This window comes from Dreissena polymorpha, chromosome 7, assembly GCF_020536995.1.
Source record: "Dreissena polymorpha isolate Duluth1 chromosome 7, UMN_Dpol_1.0, whole genome shotgun sequence".
Lineage (NCBI taxonomy): Eukaryota > Metazoa > Mollusca > Bivalvia > Myida > Dreissenidae > Dreissena > Dreissena polymorpha.
Window position 1 is genome coordinate 50,721,189 of NC_068361.1, and position 20,965 is coordinate 50,742,153.

At 36.6% G+C, this 20,965-nt stretch overlaps 1 protein-coding gene across 1 annotated transcript in view; it reads left to right on the top strand.

Moving 5' to 3' along the window:
• The window catches only part of LOC127838372 (mucin-5AC-like), a 46,067-nt gene extending 36,133 nt beyond the window's left edge, over window positions 1–9,934 (top strand). Inside the window, exon 5 of the mRNA XM_052366086.1 lies at window positions 9,390–9,934. Coding sequence (XP_052222046.1) covers window positions 9,390–9,625 — 236 coding nt within the window. The 3' untranslated portion in view covers window positions 9,626–9,934. The remainder of the gene's footprint in view (window positions 1–9,389) is intronic.
• Window positions 9,935–20,965: the final 11,031 nt, after the last annotated feature.

The window sequence follows — 20,965 nt, forward strand, 5'->3', positions numbered from 1 at the left end:
TTTGGATAACTATTATCCAGCGGATAACTTTTGGTTATCTTTAATTTTCTCTGATAGTCAAGATGGCGACGTCCATACCGTTATTTTTTGCCGTTTTATACCCTTCATTACGTGTGATTAATTTTTCAATGACGCACACTTTCCAGCCATATCAGTAAAAAGTTGATAAGCGTTTATTTCGTATTTAAATTCGCTTTATATCTCGACTTTACTCCCAACACATTTTCTTAGTAGAGCCCTTATTAGGTCATCCCGCTAAGACATTTCGCACCGAGTAAAGTCGATATATAGAGCGTCATTTTCTTCCGAATAAGGCTGGAAAGTGAGCGGAATAAAAAAATAATACAAGTAATACAGGGTACAAAACGACGAAAAATACCTACCTCGGCATTGACGTCGCCATCTTGTTTTCACGTGATTACCCCTCTGATATCAGAGTTACTGATAAACATTTGCGTTCAATGTAGATATAGCGTCTTTCAACTATATATATATATATATATATATATATATATATATATATATATATATATATATATATATATATATATATATATATATTGTTTTATTTCACAATATCGAAACATTGTCAATATAATCCAATCTGTGAACAGTTCCCTTAAGGAGCATGGCTTAATCGACGCGGTCTTTCTGGTTTGTTTTGATATTTTGAATGTTATTTTAATAAGTTCTTTTAATCTATATGAAAAATTACATTAGTACTTTAAATATCCTCTGATTCTCTGATTTGTTCACAACTGCATCCAGTGTGGATAATTTATCAAACTATTGTGTTAAGTCATTTACGATGATTTTATTAGCTCACGATGCGCTTGCATCAGTAATTATTGACAATATATTAAACTTATCAAGTTATGCTATACATTTCAAAGATACCCATCATCTTGCATGAGCTGGGTCACGCTATTGGACTTTGGCACGAACAATCACGGGCGGACAGGGATGACTATGTCCACGTTCATAAAGAAAAAATAAGAAAAGAAAACTGGCATAATTTCAACAAACTACTAAATGGCACTTACCTTCATTACAACAAGCCATATGACTTCTACAGCATCATGCATTATGGCCCACGTGTACATATATGTAAATATGTTCCATGCTCTTTGTAATGATCGTTATATAATTTCTCCAAGAAAATTTGAAGTGCTGAGTCAGTTTTTGTATTGTACATAATATATAAGAATGCTGTTGCACGATCAATGAATAAGTTGTGCCTTTGATTAACAGCGCCATTGTTTATGTATATAGATTGTTTTAAACAACTTGTTAAGTTAATGCATTGTTATTCCAGAGCTTTGCAATAAAAGATGACGACATAACAATAGAGCCAATAAGTCCTGCGTATCGTGATGTTATTGGTGAAGCACGAACTTTAAGCTTATACGATGTACAAATTGTCAACGCCATGTACAAATGTGCAGGTTGGTCTGATTAATATCTTTATTTTTAGGATTTGTGTACGTGTGTGTCCGCCTCCCCATCTTTCCGCATACACTTGCTACAAAGAAGTTTGTTCCGATCTCTGCAAAGGTGCTAAGTGTACCTCAGGTAAATTATTGTCTTTAAGGTATATTATAATGTATCATTATGTGCCGAATCTTTCCTGGTTCTTGCTCTTTATTTTAATGTTTGGAACCAAAAAAAATATTAACGTTTTTAATGTGCTTAATGAACATTATATTGTACTTTACAATGCAATTGAAGGTTTCATGTACTGTAATTTAGACAACGTCGTGGTGTTTTGCAGAGACACGCACCGCGTATAAGAATGGTCGGTCGCATGCTGTTTTAATAACCATGCTATTGTTATTGGCCGCGTTGGCCTAACACGACGATCGCGATGACATCTCGGGCATTATTTAATGGCTATGAGCTGCGCTGTATATTTTTTATTATTTTCAAATTAATAAACAAAAAGATGATAACAACTTTGATCGAGCTTATGTTACCTATTATTATAAAGTAGATGTAACTGCACGTAGTAACTGACTTCTCAAACCATGATTCAATTTTAGCAGACATTTAAAAAAAACTAAATCAGGGTTCTTCTAAAAAACCCTAAATAAATGCTGTTTTGAGGTGCATCATTTATATTAGCGCAAGGTTGAATTATTCACACAAGAATTTAAATAAATATTGGATTATTTTTCGATGCCTAGCTTACACATGGCAATTTACTTTCCACGTGCATCACGGACATATATCAATATATGCTATATGCCCTACTACTTATAATGTTGAATATATTAATATATGTATATACCTTCTGAATAGTTACGACAAATAGTTCACAATACTAGGTTCAACAAATATGAATGACATGTCTCTATATATTTTCAAACTATACTGCTAGACTATTACATTTACGTATTGTTCCTTTGATATTATGTAACAAATTAACAATAAGTACTGCACTTGACTTATGATTCGACGCTTACAATTTATTTAAGATGATCAAGTCTATAATTACACTGATCCGACAGCCGCCATTTTGTAGCCGAAAGACACACGTGTATAACCATGTTAACTTTGATTGGATACAACGAATAAATATTTTATTAGTCTGTAACGGATTCACGGGAGGGGACTTGAGGTTTACTCTGCGCCATTGTTTTCAGTCTTTCAATCCGTCCATCCGTCCGTTTGTCTAACGATTAAGCACGACCCATTACAAAGATCAAGTAATTGTTACTTAAAAAAAAGTACATAACATTTTATCATGAAACTTGGTGTACACAGTGATCTATAATTTGAACTATAAACGTTTGTGAATATCTTCCTCTTTTTATCCGTAACACTGTCTGTCCGTAAGCAAAAAGAAAAAAATTATATTACATTACTATTCAGCAAATGTTTTTTTTTGCTTTTCATGAACAATTTAAGAAAACAATTTGAACATTGTTTAACCTATCTATTTAACCTTGTTCATTTAAAGAAAATTGCAACACCCAAACATGTCCTGGGTTTCGTGATAAAAACTGCGATTGTGTTTGCCCGGGAACACCAAACGCAACCTGGATTAAATGTGAAGACACAGGTAAGAACCAAACACACGCCAGAAGATCATTTAAGATGCTTACGTTATAAGAGTTATAATTGTATTGCTTATAGCGACCCAAGAAAAACATACCAAAAATGCACGTTACCGTACATTTTGTAAATATTTAAAGGGAAACGTGTACTGGTGGGCGCATTTCAAAACTAAAACATGTCGTCAAGCCAAGTGTCTTTTTCACATTTATATTCTTTGGCTTGGAGCAAACCGTCATGTAGGACAGTACGGTTATTACAAACATGTGTGTCGAATGTCTTTGATGCATTGTTTCTTTTGCTAAGCAAACTACGTATGAAGTGCCACCGTACATAATTGAAATAAATAACGCTGCGATTTCACCATTTCGAGGCACGAGTTGACATTAAGCGGATAACTTAAACTCCGGTTGGCAAAGTCTACTGACTATTGTGAAGGCTGTTTCCTGAAACAAATTTCACAAATATTTTGTTACATAATCCTCGTCGAAAAACGGTATTTCTCACACTTCAGTTAAGGAAAGAATCTAAGTTGTAACATTTTTGGATTGAACATATGTTTATCATAAAACTGGTTTCCGTGAGTGCCATATAAAATATGACAGAGTTTCGCTCACTGCTTTTAATGAGTCGCGTTCTGAGAAAACTGGGCCAATGCCTTTCCGTAAAGTGTCATCCCAGAACAGTTTGTGCAGTCCGCAATTTCCGCTTCCATATAATTTATTGTTTGAAAGAAGTATCTTTTCAACGAAAATCCAGTTTACGACTCAACTTGATTTTCGTTTTGAAGATCCTTCCTTTAAACAGGTTTATCTAGATGACACATAATCCGAGTCTGCTTCATCAAGATAAAACACGTAATTATGTTAAAGAACATGTATCACTTTACTGAACGACAATCACTTTGGAATGATTCGTTCCGATCGCTATCAAAACAAGAGCGCAACTGTGTAAGACATTTAAACCCCAAATCTTTGAACAACATTCGGGGAAAATTAGTAATCGCTGTAGCTTCGAAGATTTGAGCGCAATGTTAAAATTTCAATAATAAATGAGCTCTGGAAAAATCGGGCTAAATGAGTGTACGTTAAGTGTCGTCCCAGATTAGCCTGTGCAGTTCTCACTCTGAAAAGTAGGGACAATACATAATATCTCCGAATATACTTCATTTTCGCTAATAAGAGACTTCCTTTAAACGAAAATTACCGCAAGATGAAAGTTTCCTCCCTGATTAGCCTGTGCAGACTGCACATGCTTATATGGACCTACACTGGTCGTCCATACAATTAGCACCGTTATGTAAATCTAGGCTCAAAATAATTATGTGATACGGCAGAACAAGTTATTGACGAATTTTGTGCCTTAACTGGAATGAAAATTAATCTCCATAAACAGAAACAATTGTATTTAGAAACGGTGGGCCTGTACGACATAACGAACATTGGAGTTCCCGTGGCACGCGAATAAATACAACCTCCATTTATAAAAAGATGGGATTCATGTTTACACCGGAATGATCTTGCAGCCCTGCATATGAAAAGCTTAGTGCACAAGCACTTATAGCAATTTACAATTATACACAATCATTCGAGTATTTTCCGATTAAATAATTATCTATATTATTCAATTGTATGATAAATCGACTCTATGTTAAGGATCACAAATATGGGGATACCAATTCATTGACCCACTTGAAGTTGTACATTACACATTTTGTAAACGAATTGTGTATGTTAAAAACCTACTTACAAATATCTTGTTCATGGTGAATGCGGGCGTCCCCCATTATGTGTTACCTCCTTTGTCAAATTTATAAAATACAGGCGTATATTACTAGCTATGCCTAATCATAGATTCCCTAAACAATTTTATATAATGTTATAAGCGTTTGATGACTCTGCAAGAAATTATTGCGCATAACAAGTCAAAACAATGTTATTTCGTTATGGCTAAAGATATGCATGGATAAGTCACGAAATAAGTGATGTTTGTTAATTCAATAAGACACTTTCGCAAACGCATTACTAATTGTTCCGCTCAAAACTGGCAAAGTAATAAAAACAATTCATCTGGCTGTAACCATAATATGTATTACAAAACAATGCTAGATAAAGAAAGTTATCTTTCCTCTGAACAGATACCATTACAACATAAAATTGTCTTTTCTAAATTTGGATGTCGTAATTATAAATTAAATATTGAGATAGGTAGATAATCAAATATGGTATTTTATGATATACTGTGTTATTTTTGTCTTGACAAAATAATATACGTGTTATTGATTGCGTAAAGTGTCGTCGCGGATAGCTTGTGAAGTCCGCACATGTTAATGAGGGACGACACTTTCCGCTTTTATGATAATTTTTGGTATGAAGGAGATCTTTTGTTAGGGAAAGTCCAGTTTAAGCCACAACTGTCGTTCCTAATAAGCCTGTGCGGACTGCACATGTTAATCTTGAAGACACCGTATGCAGTTGCAATACATTCCGTTCGTTTTCTCAGAGCGAGGCTCATACGTATTGTTTTCCTAAGACTATGTGATCCCATCGGGTTCGCAATTCAGCAGGGCGAGTTACCGACTGTAAAGGCGAACTGATTCCGGAAAGACCCAATACAACGCCGGAGAGCGGCTTATTGTCGGTACGAGGATACGAGTGAAGTGTAACATTTTCCCAGAGCGAGGCTCTTTCTTTTTTTTCATCAGACTGTGTGATCCCATCCGGTTCGCAGTTCAGCAAGGCTATGTACCGGCCGTTTTACGGGCGAGCTGATTCCGGAAAGACCCAGTACACTGCCGGAGAGCGGCTTGTTGTCGACACGTGGATCCGGGTGGTATGTAACAAGGACGGTGAAGGAAATAATGTTTTAAAAGTCAGCAATCATGAATGCAGCGCCGGAAATTGGAGTCCACCACTTCCGGTTTGCCCAGGTATGGGGATCTTGGAATAATGTGTTTTGCAAAGCAATATTTAATCATCTTTGTGTTTGAATGTTATATCAATTATATCTCTGTTGTGTTAAGCTGGTATAAATGGATATCGCAATAACCCAGTTGCATGGCATACAGCATATCCACAAAACCTTCAATAAAATGCTTTCCTGTAGTTTTTATGTTATTAGACAGTATTTTAAAGATATCTGTAGCCCTAAATTTTCACCAGGCGGTAAGTAAATATACATGTGTATGTGTTGACTCAAACATCATAGGCCTTTACAATTGAGACTCACTCTTGGGAAGGTTGGGAGGTTTAATGCATAAAATGAATGCATTAAATCCCATTTTCCCAGAGCGATGCTCTTTCCTAGTTTCCTCAGCCTGTGTGATCCCGTCGGGTTCGCAGTTCAGCAGTGCGAGTTACCGGCCGTATCACGGGCGAACTGCTTCCGGAAAGACCCAGTACACTGCCGGAGAGAACCTGCATGACGGCAAGTGGATCCGGGTGGTATGTAACAAGGACCGTCAAGGGGATGCTGTGCATAAAGTCAGCACGCATTTGTGCAGAGCCGGCTATTGGGAACCAGCACTTCCGGTTTGTCAAGGTTTGTATATGTTGGAATACTGCGTTTTGCAAAGCATTATTTAATCATCTTTATGTTCGGCATGTATATCAATAATATCTCTGTATTGTTTAGCTGGTATAAATCGATCACGCAATTACCCAGTTGTATGGCAAACAGCATATCCACAATTCAAGCAATACACTGCTTTCCTGTAGTTTTAATGTTAGTAGACTGTATTTAAAGGATAATGCATGTGCGTAAAGTGAAATACCAGAGGCGACACTGTAAAAGGGTTAATGCATGTGCGTAAAGTGATGTACCAGATGCGACACTGTAAATGGGTTTAATGCGTGTGCGTTAAGTGAAGTACCAGATGCGACACTATAAATGGGTTTAATGCATGTGCGTACAGTGAAGTACCAGATGCGGCCCTGTAAATGTGTTTAATGCATGTGCGTAAAGTGAAGTACCAGATGCGACATTGTAAATGGGTTTAATGCATGTGCGTTAAGTGAAAAACCAGATGCGACACTGTAAATGGGTTTAATACATGTGCGTTAAGTGAATTACCAGATGCGGCACTGTAAATGGGTTTAATGCATGTGCGTAAAGTACCAGATGCGGCACTGCAAATTGGTTTAATGCATGTGCGTAAAGTGAAGTACCAGCTGCGGCAATGTAATTGGGTCTAATGCATGTGCGTTAAGTGAAGTACCAGATGCGACACTGTTAATGGGTGTTATGCATGTGCGTAAAGTGAAGTACCAGATGCGACACTGTAAATGGGTTGAATGCATGTGCGTAAAGTGTAGTACCAGATGCGACACTGTAAATGGTTTTAATGCATGTGCGTAAAGTGAAGTACCAGATTCGACACTGTAAATGGGTTTAATGCATGTGCGTAAAGTGAAGTACCAGATGCGACACTGTAAATGGGTTTAATGCATGTGCGTAAAGTGAAGTACCAGATGCGGCACTGTAAATGGGTTGAATGCATGTGCGTAAAGTGAAGTACCAAATGCGGCACTGTTAATGGGTTTAATGCATGTGCGTAAAGTGAAGTACCAGATGCGGCACTGCAAATGGGTTTAATGCATGTGCGTAAAATGAAGTACCAGATGCGGCAATGTAAATGGGTTTAATGCATGTGCGTAAAGTGAAGTACCAGATGCGACACTGTTCGAATAAAGATGATTGTCGTAAATAAAATACTTCATTTAAGCGGTAATTGTCGTCCCTGATTAGTCTGTGATGACTGCACAGGCTAATCTGCGACGACACTATACGCATATTCATGAAGACCCGTTTTCACAGAGCACGTTTCAATTTTAGAATACAAACGATGCAGAGCACCTCCTAGGGTTGAGAATGCCACAGCGTCCGAAAGAATCGATCCCTACATAACCTTTCCACACAGGACTGTTGTAGCCTACACATGTAACACAGGCTTCGATAAGCGTGGAATGACGTCGCACGTTACGTGCGTTCACGGCGAATGGACGTCAGCCGACACCATTTGCGGTACAACCACCACAGCCACAACAACTACCACAACTACAACATCCAAAACACCCATAACAATTACCACATCAACAGCAACAACCACACTTTCAGCAACTACACCTATAACTGCCACCACACCTATAACAACCACCACAATTATAACAACCACCACACCTATAAAAATCACCACACCTATCACAACCACCACACCTATAACAACCACCAAACCTATCACAATCACCACACCTATAACAACCACCATACCTATCACAACCACATACCTATAACAGCCACCACACCTATTACAATCACTACACCTACAACAACAACAAACCTACAACAACAACCACCACACCCACCATTACAACAACACACCAGGCAACGATGACGTCGGAGAAAAAAGAGAATATAGCAATAACTACTCAAACTAGAGAGTTAGATAAAAGAGATCAATATATAAATTAAGTTTTCTGTAAAAACCAATGGTGTGAACTTTTAATTATGAGACAGTGTTGTATTTTGTAGCTAGAGTAAAATATACATATATTCATCGGATTTCGATATTCATGGAGTTTGTTAACAATTAATTAATTGAAATAACAAATATTTTCGCTTTTATTTATTTATTTATTATAAGCATATTTTAGCAATAATGCACTGCAAGTTGGCCGATTTAATATTGAACTCATTGTTAAAAAATATCCAAACAACAAGCCTTTTTTTCACATACAATATAATTTTTAAATTAAATGCTGTTTTTTAGCACCCAATGCATGATTTTTCCGGTTTAAGGACCAACACATATTGTATAAGTCATCAAATATATTAACATACTAAAATGACGTATGGCGTAATTGAAATTCTTCGAGACGTCCGTGCATATGTAAAATCGTGTTAGTGAGGTTCAGATATGATACAGAACAATTCGTCATATCCCAGCTTTTGATCTGAGCTTTAATGTATTTTCGCGATCATGCCTTTATTTGGTGAAGACAATATTATCTGTGCATGTCGAGACAATTGTAAGGAAACTATCCTATTGTTTCAGATACATACATTATGCATCACTAAATGTACGGTGCAGATAATAAATAACTATAAATAATATAGATTACCGCTATTATGTAAGATGTGTTTATCAATATGACCATATAGTTTTGAGCTAGTGTAAGAACAAAAACATAAACCAACGCGAGGTTACTCGTCTTTTCGTGATATTAAAATAAATGGTCGTCTGCCGTTGCTGTCTTCTCAACGAACACTACGGTTATTTAAAGGATCTGTAATTATAAGGTACTACATTATTATTATGTATTTATTCAAAATAACAGTGCGCTGCCCACAGTTGAGTGCCAATTTCACACTGTATCAATCGGGTCCATATTCAACCGAAACGGAGTCCGAATCTCCGCTGCCCGACGGTAGAGAATTTAACATCGGACTCCCCCATGGTACGGCGGTGAAGATAAATTGCGGTGACGACGCTTATCCCTTACTAGGAATTGAAAGGGCATGGTGTCACAAGGGCCGCTGGTTGCCAAGGGAACCTATCTGCAAAAGTAAGTGACACATTTAATGGGTATGAGTCTAGCTCAAGGAAGACGTGGCTTAATGCATGTGCGTAAAATGTCGTACCAGATAAGCCCGTGCACTTCGAAAATGCTTATCAGGGATGACACTTCCCACCTACATAGAAAAATCGTTTAGTTGAGACTTCCTTTAATCCAAGAATTTCATAAAAGCGGAAAGTTTCTGCCCTGGTTAATCTAGTTCTTTCTATTAATTCCAATCCATCGCAGGCTCCAAGCTCTAAATGTGTTATACAGATTTAAATACGTATAAGAAACTCTCGTGCATCTTGTTTGTGTTTTGTTTTTATTTCTCTTAAAAAAATGTGCGTGTGTGTTGTTATTGTTGTTGTCATGCCTGGCCTTTAAAAATCTCATGAGCATACCCTGTCCAGTAAGTCCGTCGGTTTAGCAGTCCGTACGTCTGTCTTTATGCCCCGAAACTTAAACGGACTTTAAGGTGAAAGGTAAAAATACAATACTTTTTTGTCAACATACGGCTTATCCACTGTAAAACACGGCTTTACATTGAAATTTACATTACGTACACCGCACGATCTATTTGCTGCCTTCAAGGTAAATGTCAGACGTGTAGGTCAAAGGTAGAAATACATAATTTTACTTTCAGTTGTCTATTAATCTAGTGCATGTTCACCCATATTTGCAACAACCACAGGGATACATTTAAGATCTAGGTCAAACTATAAGATCAAATGTAAAACGCAGAAACTTTAAAAATAGGGCTTGTCGGCTTTATAACTTCAACATGATTTGAAGGATGTTAAAAAACATTTTGTACAAATAAATGCACGAGCTTCATTGCAAAAATTTCGCGGGAATAATAAAGTAATGACTTCTTACTCAATATTGTGCGTCCGGCATGGTTGACAATCTGTTTCATTTACATTTTTAATAGGAAACCAGCGAAAAGATGTCCGTGCTGAACATTAAAAAAATTATCACTTATTTTCCCTTTTGCGGTTAATGTTTGAAACATAGAACTACCAATTTTGAATCACTGATTTTTTTCCGTCAAATGCATCGGAAAACATTAAATAAACTGGAATTCCAAGGTAATAAATGCGTGAAAGTGGGAATATGGCAGATTGTTTTAAACGTACAGAAACTTGATATTCAATTTATGTTTCTTTCAAAGAAATTAAGCGGAATTCAGTTGTTCAAATTAAAATATATATGGACTATTTAAGTATAGCGTTAATATGTATATTGTTTATCTTAATAATATTAGTCGGTATGTGAATTGGATTCAATTTACTCACTTGACATGTGAAATTACTGCCGAAACTCTTGAGTCACTTTACTGTTGTTTTTTCACGGATGTCACCATTAAAACATAAACACTTCATGTATCACCTATTCAGTGATCATTCAATCGAGATAAAAAAAAACGTGCCTTTTTTACATTTGTGATAATCACACAAATGCAGACTTGTCTTTAAGTGTGATGGATAAGTAGAGATCCAGATTCCGAATACATCGCTCTGCGAAAACGGGGTTTAATGCTTGCAATCGAAACGAAAAATACAAATGAAGCTGAAAGGTCGCCCCTGATCAGCCTTTGCGGACTGCACAGGTTAATCTGGGACGACAATTCACGCTTATTCTTATAAACCCCGATTACGAAGATGAAAAAATAATTATCTTGTATCTCTGGGATACGCTATATTTGCAAGGTTGATCTTATTTTTCTGTTCTACTTAACGTTCATTTTTTTTGTACGCTGTAAATCAAGCACTTAAAGTAAGCTGCACACTATTTATAACATATATATACCATGACCGTGTTTAAATTAAGTATTTACTGTTCATACTGTGTTGCAACTAAATAATCCATCAATATATGTGCGTGCACTTTGAAAAGTAGTTAAATCTCTCAGATTTACATCAAAAGAAGTTTTGTTAGCCTTTTTTTTGTAACAGGAACTTTGAAACATGCTGTGACAACGTGTATTTAACTCGTACGAACTATCGTTTCAATGACCTATTGCGTAGTCACCATGACTTATTGTGTCGTTAGTACGAGTCAGCTATCTGATTACAACAAGTCAGGTACCTCGTTACGATTCAGGAATCTCGTTACAACGAGTCGGGTATTTTATTACACCAAGTCAGGTTAATCGATACAACGAGTCAGGTATCGCGTTGCAACGAGTCATGTATCACAAAACAACGAATCATGCATCTCGTTACAACGAATCAGGTACCTTATTACAACACGTCAGGTATCTCATAACAACGAGTATCAACAAGTCAGGTATCTCTTTACAACGAATCAGGTCTCTCATTACAACGAGTCAGGTATCTCGTAACTACGAATCAGGTAACTCATGACAACAAGTCAGGTACCTCGTTATAACGAATCATGTATCTCGTTACAACGAGTCAGGTATCTCATTACAACAAGTAAGGTATCTCGTTACAACGAATCAGGTATCTTATTCCAACTGATCAGGTGTCTCGTTACAGCACGTCATGTATCTCATTACAACGAGTCAGGCATCCTATTACAACGAGTCAGATATCTTATTACAACTGATCAGGTGTCTCGTTACAACGAATCATGTATCTCGTTACAACGAGACAGGTATCTCATTACAACGAGTGATGTATCTTATTACAACGAATCAGATATCTTATAACAACTGATCAGGTGTCTCGTTACAGCAAGTCATGTAACAAAGAGTAATGTAACACGTAAAACAAGTCAAGCAGCTCGCAACAACGAGCCAGGTATCTTATTACAACTGATCAGATATCTCGTTATAGCAAGTCATGTATCTCATTACAAAGACTGAAATAACTCGTTACAATGAATCAGGTATTTCGTTACAACGAGTCAAGTATCTCTTAACAACGTGACATGTATCTCGTTACATCGAATCAGATAACTTGTTACAACGAGTCATGAATCCCATAGCAACGAGTTATAAATCTCATTACAATATTTCAGTTTCTCATTATAACGATTCATATATCTTGTTACAACGAAGCAGGTTTCTTGTTACAACGAATTGGGTATCTCGTTACAACGAGTCAGGTATCTCATTACAACGAGTCAGGTATGTCGTTACAACGAGTCAGGTATCTCGTTACAACAACTCAGGTTTCTCGTTTCAAAGAATCAGTTACCTCATTTCAGCGAGTCGGTTATATTATTGGAACGAGTCAGGAATCTCGTTAAAACGAGTCAGGTATTTCGCTACAACGAGTCATGTATCTAGTTACAACGAGTAAGGTATCTCGTTACAACGAATCAGATATCTCGAAGTAAGGTTTCTCGTTACGACGTGCCTTAGAGTCATATATGAAATATTTAGAAGAAAAAACTAAGTCATTCAGTTTTTTTTATAACGACGATTATGCTACAAACTATTTATTCCTCATAACAGTGATATCTTATTTCACGATCGCCTCTTACAGAGTAATGTGCCCGACCGGCGTTTGTGGATCTAAAGGATGCAATTACGCATCTTCCGGTTCCTTCCGGATCTCGTGATGGACGGGGTCAATGTCACACAGTCTTGCGCCAAAGGAAGTACCCTGATGAACTATTGCGACGACGGAAAGTGGGACTACGGTTTCCTACCGTGTCTGAAACCTGACTAACTACAGGGTGACGATGCTTCCGTTGATGAAAACCAGAAAAAACTTGCAAATGACTTCACTTTTCTAGATGTCAAATTAAGTCTCAATCATAATCATTTGAAATTTTTGTTTCATCCAAGGTAACATGTGTATTTATATAGAATATTGTCACGAGCCGAGCGGTAGCTGTGATTTTACTTCAATTTCTTTAACTTTTCCAAACTTGAAGCTTTTGTTCAAGTTTAACATGGAACTAAAATGGACTCTGATAAACAGTAAACTAAGAATAACATTTTGCCTATTCAGTTGTTTTAAAATTGTCAAAAAATATACAAACTAAAGATTTATAACCTTTCTAAATTTTATTCATTCATAACGAATAAATAAATAACAACTTTCAATATATATATTTCTTAACAGACAGATTTATTTTCAGACATTTACATTATAATACAGCAATATACACGTACATGTGTCATGTTAAGTATTTGCACTTTCTATTTTATAATGTTCTAAAAAAATGACAATTGCAATTTTTAAGTATTTATAAAATTCAGTCTTAATTTTAATAGCTAAGTCTTATTGAAAACTGTATTTTAAATGCTTATATAAGAAAAATAAAATAGGTCTCACACCTAGGAAAACAAAGTTCAGAGTCCTTGAATGAGAATTTTCAGTGCCTTTTATACTCTCCAAAAGCGCACACATAATGTTGTGCAATAATAACGTAAAAGCGCACATATGAATTGTGCACAAAAATCGCACAAACAACGCGCAGCACAGCGCGCAAGAGCGCACAATAGAATTTGAGCGTTCTTGACACGGTAAATGTCACTGATATTAAAACGATATTTCTGACAATATTACTATGAAACAGAAGTCAAGTACATATCAATTAAATAAATAAATCATTTATAAAGACAACTATTACCTTTTTAAACAATTTTTAAGAAGGAATACGAGTATTTAACAAATGATATCGTATGACTAGTCTGTCAAAATACTGTAGTCACTGTAAACTACCCAGAGTGCACTTATGTCAGCATCAGGAAATCAACTTCCTGTTTATGCAAAAATGGCTGCCACATTAACAGACGCTAATAAAATGAGACTTTTAAAAAGGATATTACAAATAATAAAGAAGCGCAAAAGGTAGGCATCGGCTGTTATCAGCTCTAACTTCCACACAGCATCCAATAAAAGCATTAAATAACAGTGACATAGTCATTTAGATGCAAAACATAAACGGTAAAAATGAACTATGTAAATGTACATAAACACATGTTTTCATGAACAATCTAGGGCATGACATTACCCCTCCTTCAATTTTAAAGGTCCTCTTTTAAATAATTAAGTAATTAAAAATTTGTACGTTAACTCTCTAACAGTTACAATATCAGTAAAACTGATATATATATAAAAAATAAACACTTTGTACAGTGTGATTTAGAGCATTTTTTTTAAGGTACAACACTTTGTACAGTGTTATGTTTCACTGCTTAAAGCACAAGAACTACCATACAACAAAATGCTGTAAAAACAATCACAACAAATTTCAATCCTATGTACAATAATAAATTATTTGAGATCAGAGAAAGTCAATATAAATAATGTGATGACTAGACTTCCAATTTGTACAAGTAAACACAATGTAAATAATTTAACTGACTGTTCAGCAATATTTTTACATACAACAAAAAAAATTACTCTCAAGAAAATCTTGAATACCATATTTTAACTTGAATACCAAAGTTAATTAGTCAACATGTATTCACTTGCAAACATTTATACTTAAATAATTATTAAACCTTCTAAACAAAATGACTAGATAATTTAAAGCACTAAATGATACAATCCTGAATATGCAAAGCTTTAAAAGATGTTATTCAAGGTTTATTGTAAGTGAAATGACAATGTTTCAATGTTTCAGACAACTAATACATACGACGATGCACGAATCTTCTGTCGCGGTGGTTTTCCTTGTCATGTCTGTCCCTTGAGTCGTGATTTCTGGGGCGCAAAGGAGAACGGTCACGGTGCTGGTTGTATCGGACGGTAGATGTTTCAGTTGCAGAATGGTCAAGACGGTGATGGGTGTTGCTGTGGCTGTAATCCGGATGATGATATGTGGGTGGAGGACACTCAGCTGCTGGTTGTGTGGGTTGGTTTTGACTCCTCAGGATGTCAGTGAGGTCTGCCATGCTCTTTGTTAAGTCACAATTGAAGCGATACTGCTTGTTGATTTCTGTGTGTATATTTTTCAAGTTGTTATTGATGTCTACCAACACAGCCATTAGTTCATTGTGTCTTTTAACAGAAGAGTTGGATGAGACTGATGATGAAGATGATGAAGAGCCAGATGAAGAGCTGGAGTCAGATGTTGTTTCAGGGGCAAGAGCACGACATTCTTCGATGGTTGGCAGAGTGGTCAAAGGATCTTCTTGGTCGATTATGGCTTGAGGTGCTTCTGTTTGTGCGGTGTGAGATGGTGGGAGGCTGGTCAGGGTTAGTTGATTTGGTGCTAGCGTTGGGGTGTTTGTTGATGTTCCGATGACATTGATCAGTTGTTGCAGGGGGCCTATGCATTCCGAGAGGTTGACATAGGTGATAGGTTGAGGTTGAAATGTCTGAAGAGGAGTTAGTCTGGATGGTTGTGCTGGAGAAGATTGCTGTAGGAAAGGAGACAGTGGCCAGTTGCTGACAGGACTCAGGTCTGGAAGCACAGACTGTATGGCTTGAGACAGAATGTCAGGCTTCTTGGAGATGGAGAGCCAATGGCGTTTGCTTTCTTCAGCAGAAAGGACAGCAACATCCCGGTCAGTAATGAGATATGGAGATTGATTACTGACAAGGAACTCCGGACTGTCAGGGATGTTTTTCTCCTGGAGCACAAGTGCATGACAACGGAAACTGTGAACATGCTTTTCCAGTTCTTCGCGTTTGAAACATCTGAAGAGGCACAGACAACAGTAGTATGGAGCTTGATCCAGACTCATGTGTTCCTTCAGGAAATGGCTGTACACGCGGTATTTCGCCTCAATGTACACTTTGTCCATCCGATGGTAGCATTTCAGGCACTGATAGGCGCGACGACGTTGACTACTGGATGAGAATTGAGACATGATGGCAAGATGATTGGTTTGTTGACTGAAAATGAATAACAAGCATGTTGTTACTTTTCTTCTGAAACATATTTTTAGTCACATCACATCACTTACAAATAACTGTTCTCCACTTATGTCTTTGGATTATGTATGCTTTAACATTGTATATTTCCTTTCGCCGAAATTAAAATTAAAAAAAAATAAATAAATAATTGATTTCGTTCAAATTCTGATGCTTAAACACTCAATTACACTTAATCATTTCACTGACGAAAATTCAAATGCAAAATATCAACAACGCTCAAATTCACTGCTGTGCTTTCTGTTACACTGTCAACTTGATAACGATTATTTTGTCAGACTCAAAACCCGTTCTCATTCTTAATCATTGCATTTTATCAATCGGTTCCCGGCTCATTGCCCATCACACATGGTGATTCATTCCCGACCATACTTAAGGTCAATCTTTCCCTATTCAATACCGTGAATACCCGTTCTTAAGACTTTAAACAACTCTCTGACATTTTAACTTCACAACTTTATCATGCCACAAGTTAACTATACATCTCTTCTATAACAGAATCACATTAGCACTATTCCATCACAAATACTGTTTTCTTTTGTTGACATTACTTATTACAACAATCGCAAGAGCTGATTTTTTTCCATAACTATGTATCCATTGTGATTTTTGAGGTGCAAATACTTTTACAGTTTTAAAATACACATTTTTAAGACACAAATAAATAAACAATAATTATAATCTTTTTCTCTGCATCATCTAATGCAATGAAGTTCATACAATCTTGGTTTACACTCATGTACATCACTAAAACAAATTTTATAACTGCACACAAAATATATTAAAACACAATATGAAACATCATGGTTTAAAATTTTAACTTCCGTTGCTCTTTCAGAATCCATTTTGGCACTTGATCTCCTTCGTATGGCTTGAGTTTATTATGATGAACAATTTTTTCATTTCCTTGCTTGTCTAGTTGTAACTTGAAATTCACTTCTGAAATTTTCTTGCTCACCAGGAAAGGACCATCGTATGTTCGTTCTAACTTCGGTGCTATTCCAGGCTTTCTTGCTTCATTGAGATACCAAACAACATCACCAGTGTTTTAAATGTTTATTGAAACTCTTGCATCATAAATTGCTTTGTTGCGCTTGACAGCAGTCCCAAGGTGATCCCTTGCTACCTGATGTGCCTTTTGAAATCTTGACCGCAGCCAGTCGACATAATCTCCATACAATGTAATAGTGTTGTTGTCGCATGTTGTTGTGCTACCGACTACCAACTCTGATGGTAAACGGACTTCTCTGCCAATGGTAAGAAGGTTTGGGGTCAAAGTGGTCGACTCACTAGGTGTGGCTCTATAAGCTCCTGCGAGGCATCCTAGATTCTTATCCCATTGGTCTTGTTCTCCACAAAGGTATGCCTTTATCATACGCACCAAGGTCTTGTTAAAACGCTCTGTTTGACCGTTGCACTGTGGGTTTCGTGGACTGGTCCTGATCTTTCTTATTACTCCCTTGTCCAGTAATTCTTCTATTCCCCTTTTTCCTGCTTCGGCATAAACCATTGACACTTTTCTTTGAGCTTGTTTCACTGTTTGTGTATCACCTGTATTGATATGGGGCTCTATTACATTTGTCAAACCAATGTCAAGGTCATTTTTAGAAAAACTGTTTTGAAACCTAGCTAGCAGCTTTGCTATAACTTGATTTTCTTCTTCACTGCAGTTTTTAACAGGCGTTTGGTACAATTTTTTTAAGTGTTCTGGAATTTCTTTATTTTCCAAGGATATCTCTTCTTTTACCTTAATGAGAATTTGATCTGATTTGTTACTGATAGTAACTTGGCGTACATAGAAATTATTGTCCTCTTGTGCTGTGTGTTCTTGACCTTTAAGTGTACTTTTTATACTGTCGATTTGTTCGGCTTGGCCTAATACTGAGTCTTGATTAATATCCACACTATATGGGAATGGATTTAAAAGACGTATTTTGCTTGTCGGGTTTCTTTTTATATCAACTAAAACTGAGGCCATCATCAATGGATATGTTTCACAAAAGTGTTGTGTAGGTTCTACAATAAAGTCTGTTTTTTGAGACACATCATCTGATTCTTTACGCTCAATAAACACATCAATGACCGCTTCGCTGAGAGGTGGAATGATAAAATGGTCAGCTGCTGTTACTTTTCGAACATCGTTTTTCATTCCAATTTGAATACATGGTATATTTTTGCCTTTCAAAACTATGACTCCCTTTGACAAAAGTATATCTGCGGGACCTCCATCATCATTTTGCAGAATGTCTATTCCTAACAAAACATCATCCTCAATTTCAGCAACAATCAATTCTTTGTACATTGAGACTGGTCCTAATTCAATATTAAAAAATGCTTTTCCACATTGTTTTAAAGGAATTCCACTTGCACCTGTCAAACAAGCTGTGTGCCTCCATAGCTCAGTGGATAAGGCGCTTGCTGAAATCCAGAGGTCTCGGGTTCGATCCCGGGTCGGGGCACATACATGCCAGTCATGTTTCAGCGGAATGCTGACTGACAAATAAAGGCTTAGCTCGGCATTAAGACGTGTTTTGTTAAGCTGAGGTCTAATTTTAGGGTCCAATTTATTGTAAACTCTGTCTGAAATGATTGTTCTTGTTGCTCCGGTATCAGTTTTTAAAATAACTGGCACATTTTCAATATTTCCTTTGATATAGACACCACTGGTATATGCTCTTTTGCGCCGCACAATTTCTTCGGCTACACTTGCTGAGTCATCATGGCCATTTATGCTTGCCAGGACCTCCCCTCGGCCAATCGGCTTGGTCCTTTCAAGTTTAAAGGCTGATTTTGATAGAAGTCTTTTCGTGCAACTTGCTCATTCTGATACCTGGCATTTTTCAATGGACAATCCCTAGCAAAATGATTTTCTTGGTTACAAGAAAAACACTTAATTGTCTTGGGTTTTTGCTTAAAACCATGTTCAGTAGTTTGTTGTTGTTGTTGGGCTTGGGTTAACTGATTTAGTTTTTCAAGAACTTGTTGCAATACATTAGTTTCTTTGCTTTTTGCAGCCTCTCCTGAAATATCAGTCTTCATGTGACATGTTTTGGTATTTTCTGAATTAAAATGCTTTTGCTGGCTCTTGTTTGGGACTCTATAGGCATGTTGGCTAGTGTCGTCATTATCTGTTTCAATCACTTCATAATCTATTTCATTTTCTGATCCCGAAGTTCTACGCACAAATTTTCTCTTTCTGTCATCGTGAAATTGATGCCTATTTCTGGTTTGTATGTAATTGACAACATGGTACACTGCTTCATCAATGTCCTCGGGTTCCTTAATAAACTCAATTTCTGACCGCACTTCTTCATCTCGTAGACCGTCCAGGAATCTTCTCACTAAATCTTCTTGCCGTGTTCTGTAGTCTCTCCGTGTATGGGCTTTGTCATACAGGCGTTTAAGTTCTGCAGCATACTCCTCAGCTGTTTCACCTACTTTCTGATCTCGTTTGCTAAATTTTACAGCAAAAATTCTTGGAGTTTCTATGACCCTAAATCTGTTGTTAATTTCACTAACAAGTTCTCTATAGTTGGTTAAAACTTCATGATTCAGTTGAGTGAACACAAATTCACCAGCACTGCCTTGCAAGTTTGGTAATAAATTGTCAAGTTTTTCTTCTTCATTCCAATGATGTCTTTCAGCAATAATTTCAAACCTGTAAATCCATACTTTCCACTCATCTTTGCCAGTAAAAGAAGGGATTTTCATGCTTGAACTGCATTTATGAGAGTTTACACTACTTGTATGCCTGTCATAAGACCTGTTCTCCCTTGGATGCTGGTAGCCAATGTCCCACATTTGTTCACCCTGACCTCTGTCATTACGGAAATGGTTATTGTTTGCTTCCTGTTCCTGGGGGGAAATTTGTACTTGTTTGTTGTTTTTATCACATAAAGTTGCTAGAAGCGTTGTAACATTCTGTAAAGCATTTGACATCTGATTTTGCATTGACACCATATTTGTGACTGCATCTTTCATCCAGTCGGTTGTATTGCCATTTGACATTTCTACGTTGGAAACACTTTTGTTTAATCTAGGGGTACTGGACTTAGATGATGTTGGTGTTGTTTTATTTTCTTGATATGGTTCTTCAGAATGCTGGTTATCTGCTGTTCTGAAGAATTCTTCATTCTCTTGTTCTGATTCGGAGTCTGACATTTTGCTTTCGAAGACTGGATTCAATCGCTGAATCTATGTAGAAATCAAAGATTCCACTTCGCTGCCACCATAAATTATGTCACGAGCCGAGCGGTAGCTGTGATTTTACTTCAATTTCTTTAACTTTTCCAAACTTGAAGCTTTTGTTCAAGTTTAACATGGAACTAAAATGGACTCTGATAAACAGTAAACTAAGAATAACATTTTGCCTATTCAGTTGTTTTAAAATTGTCAAAAAAATATACAAACTCAAGATTTATAACCTTTCTAAATTTTATTCATTCATAACGAATAAATAAATAACAACTTTCAATATATATATTTCTTAACAGACAGATTAATTTTCAGACATTTACATTATAATACAGCAATATACACGTACATGTG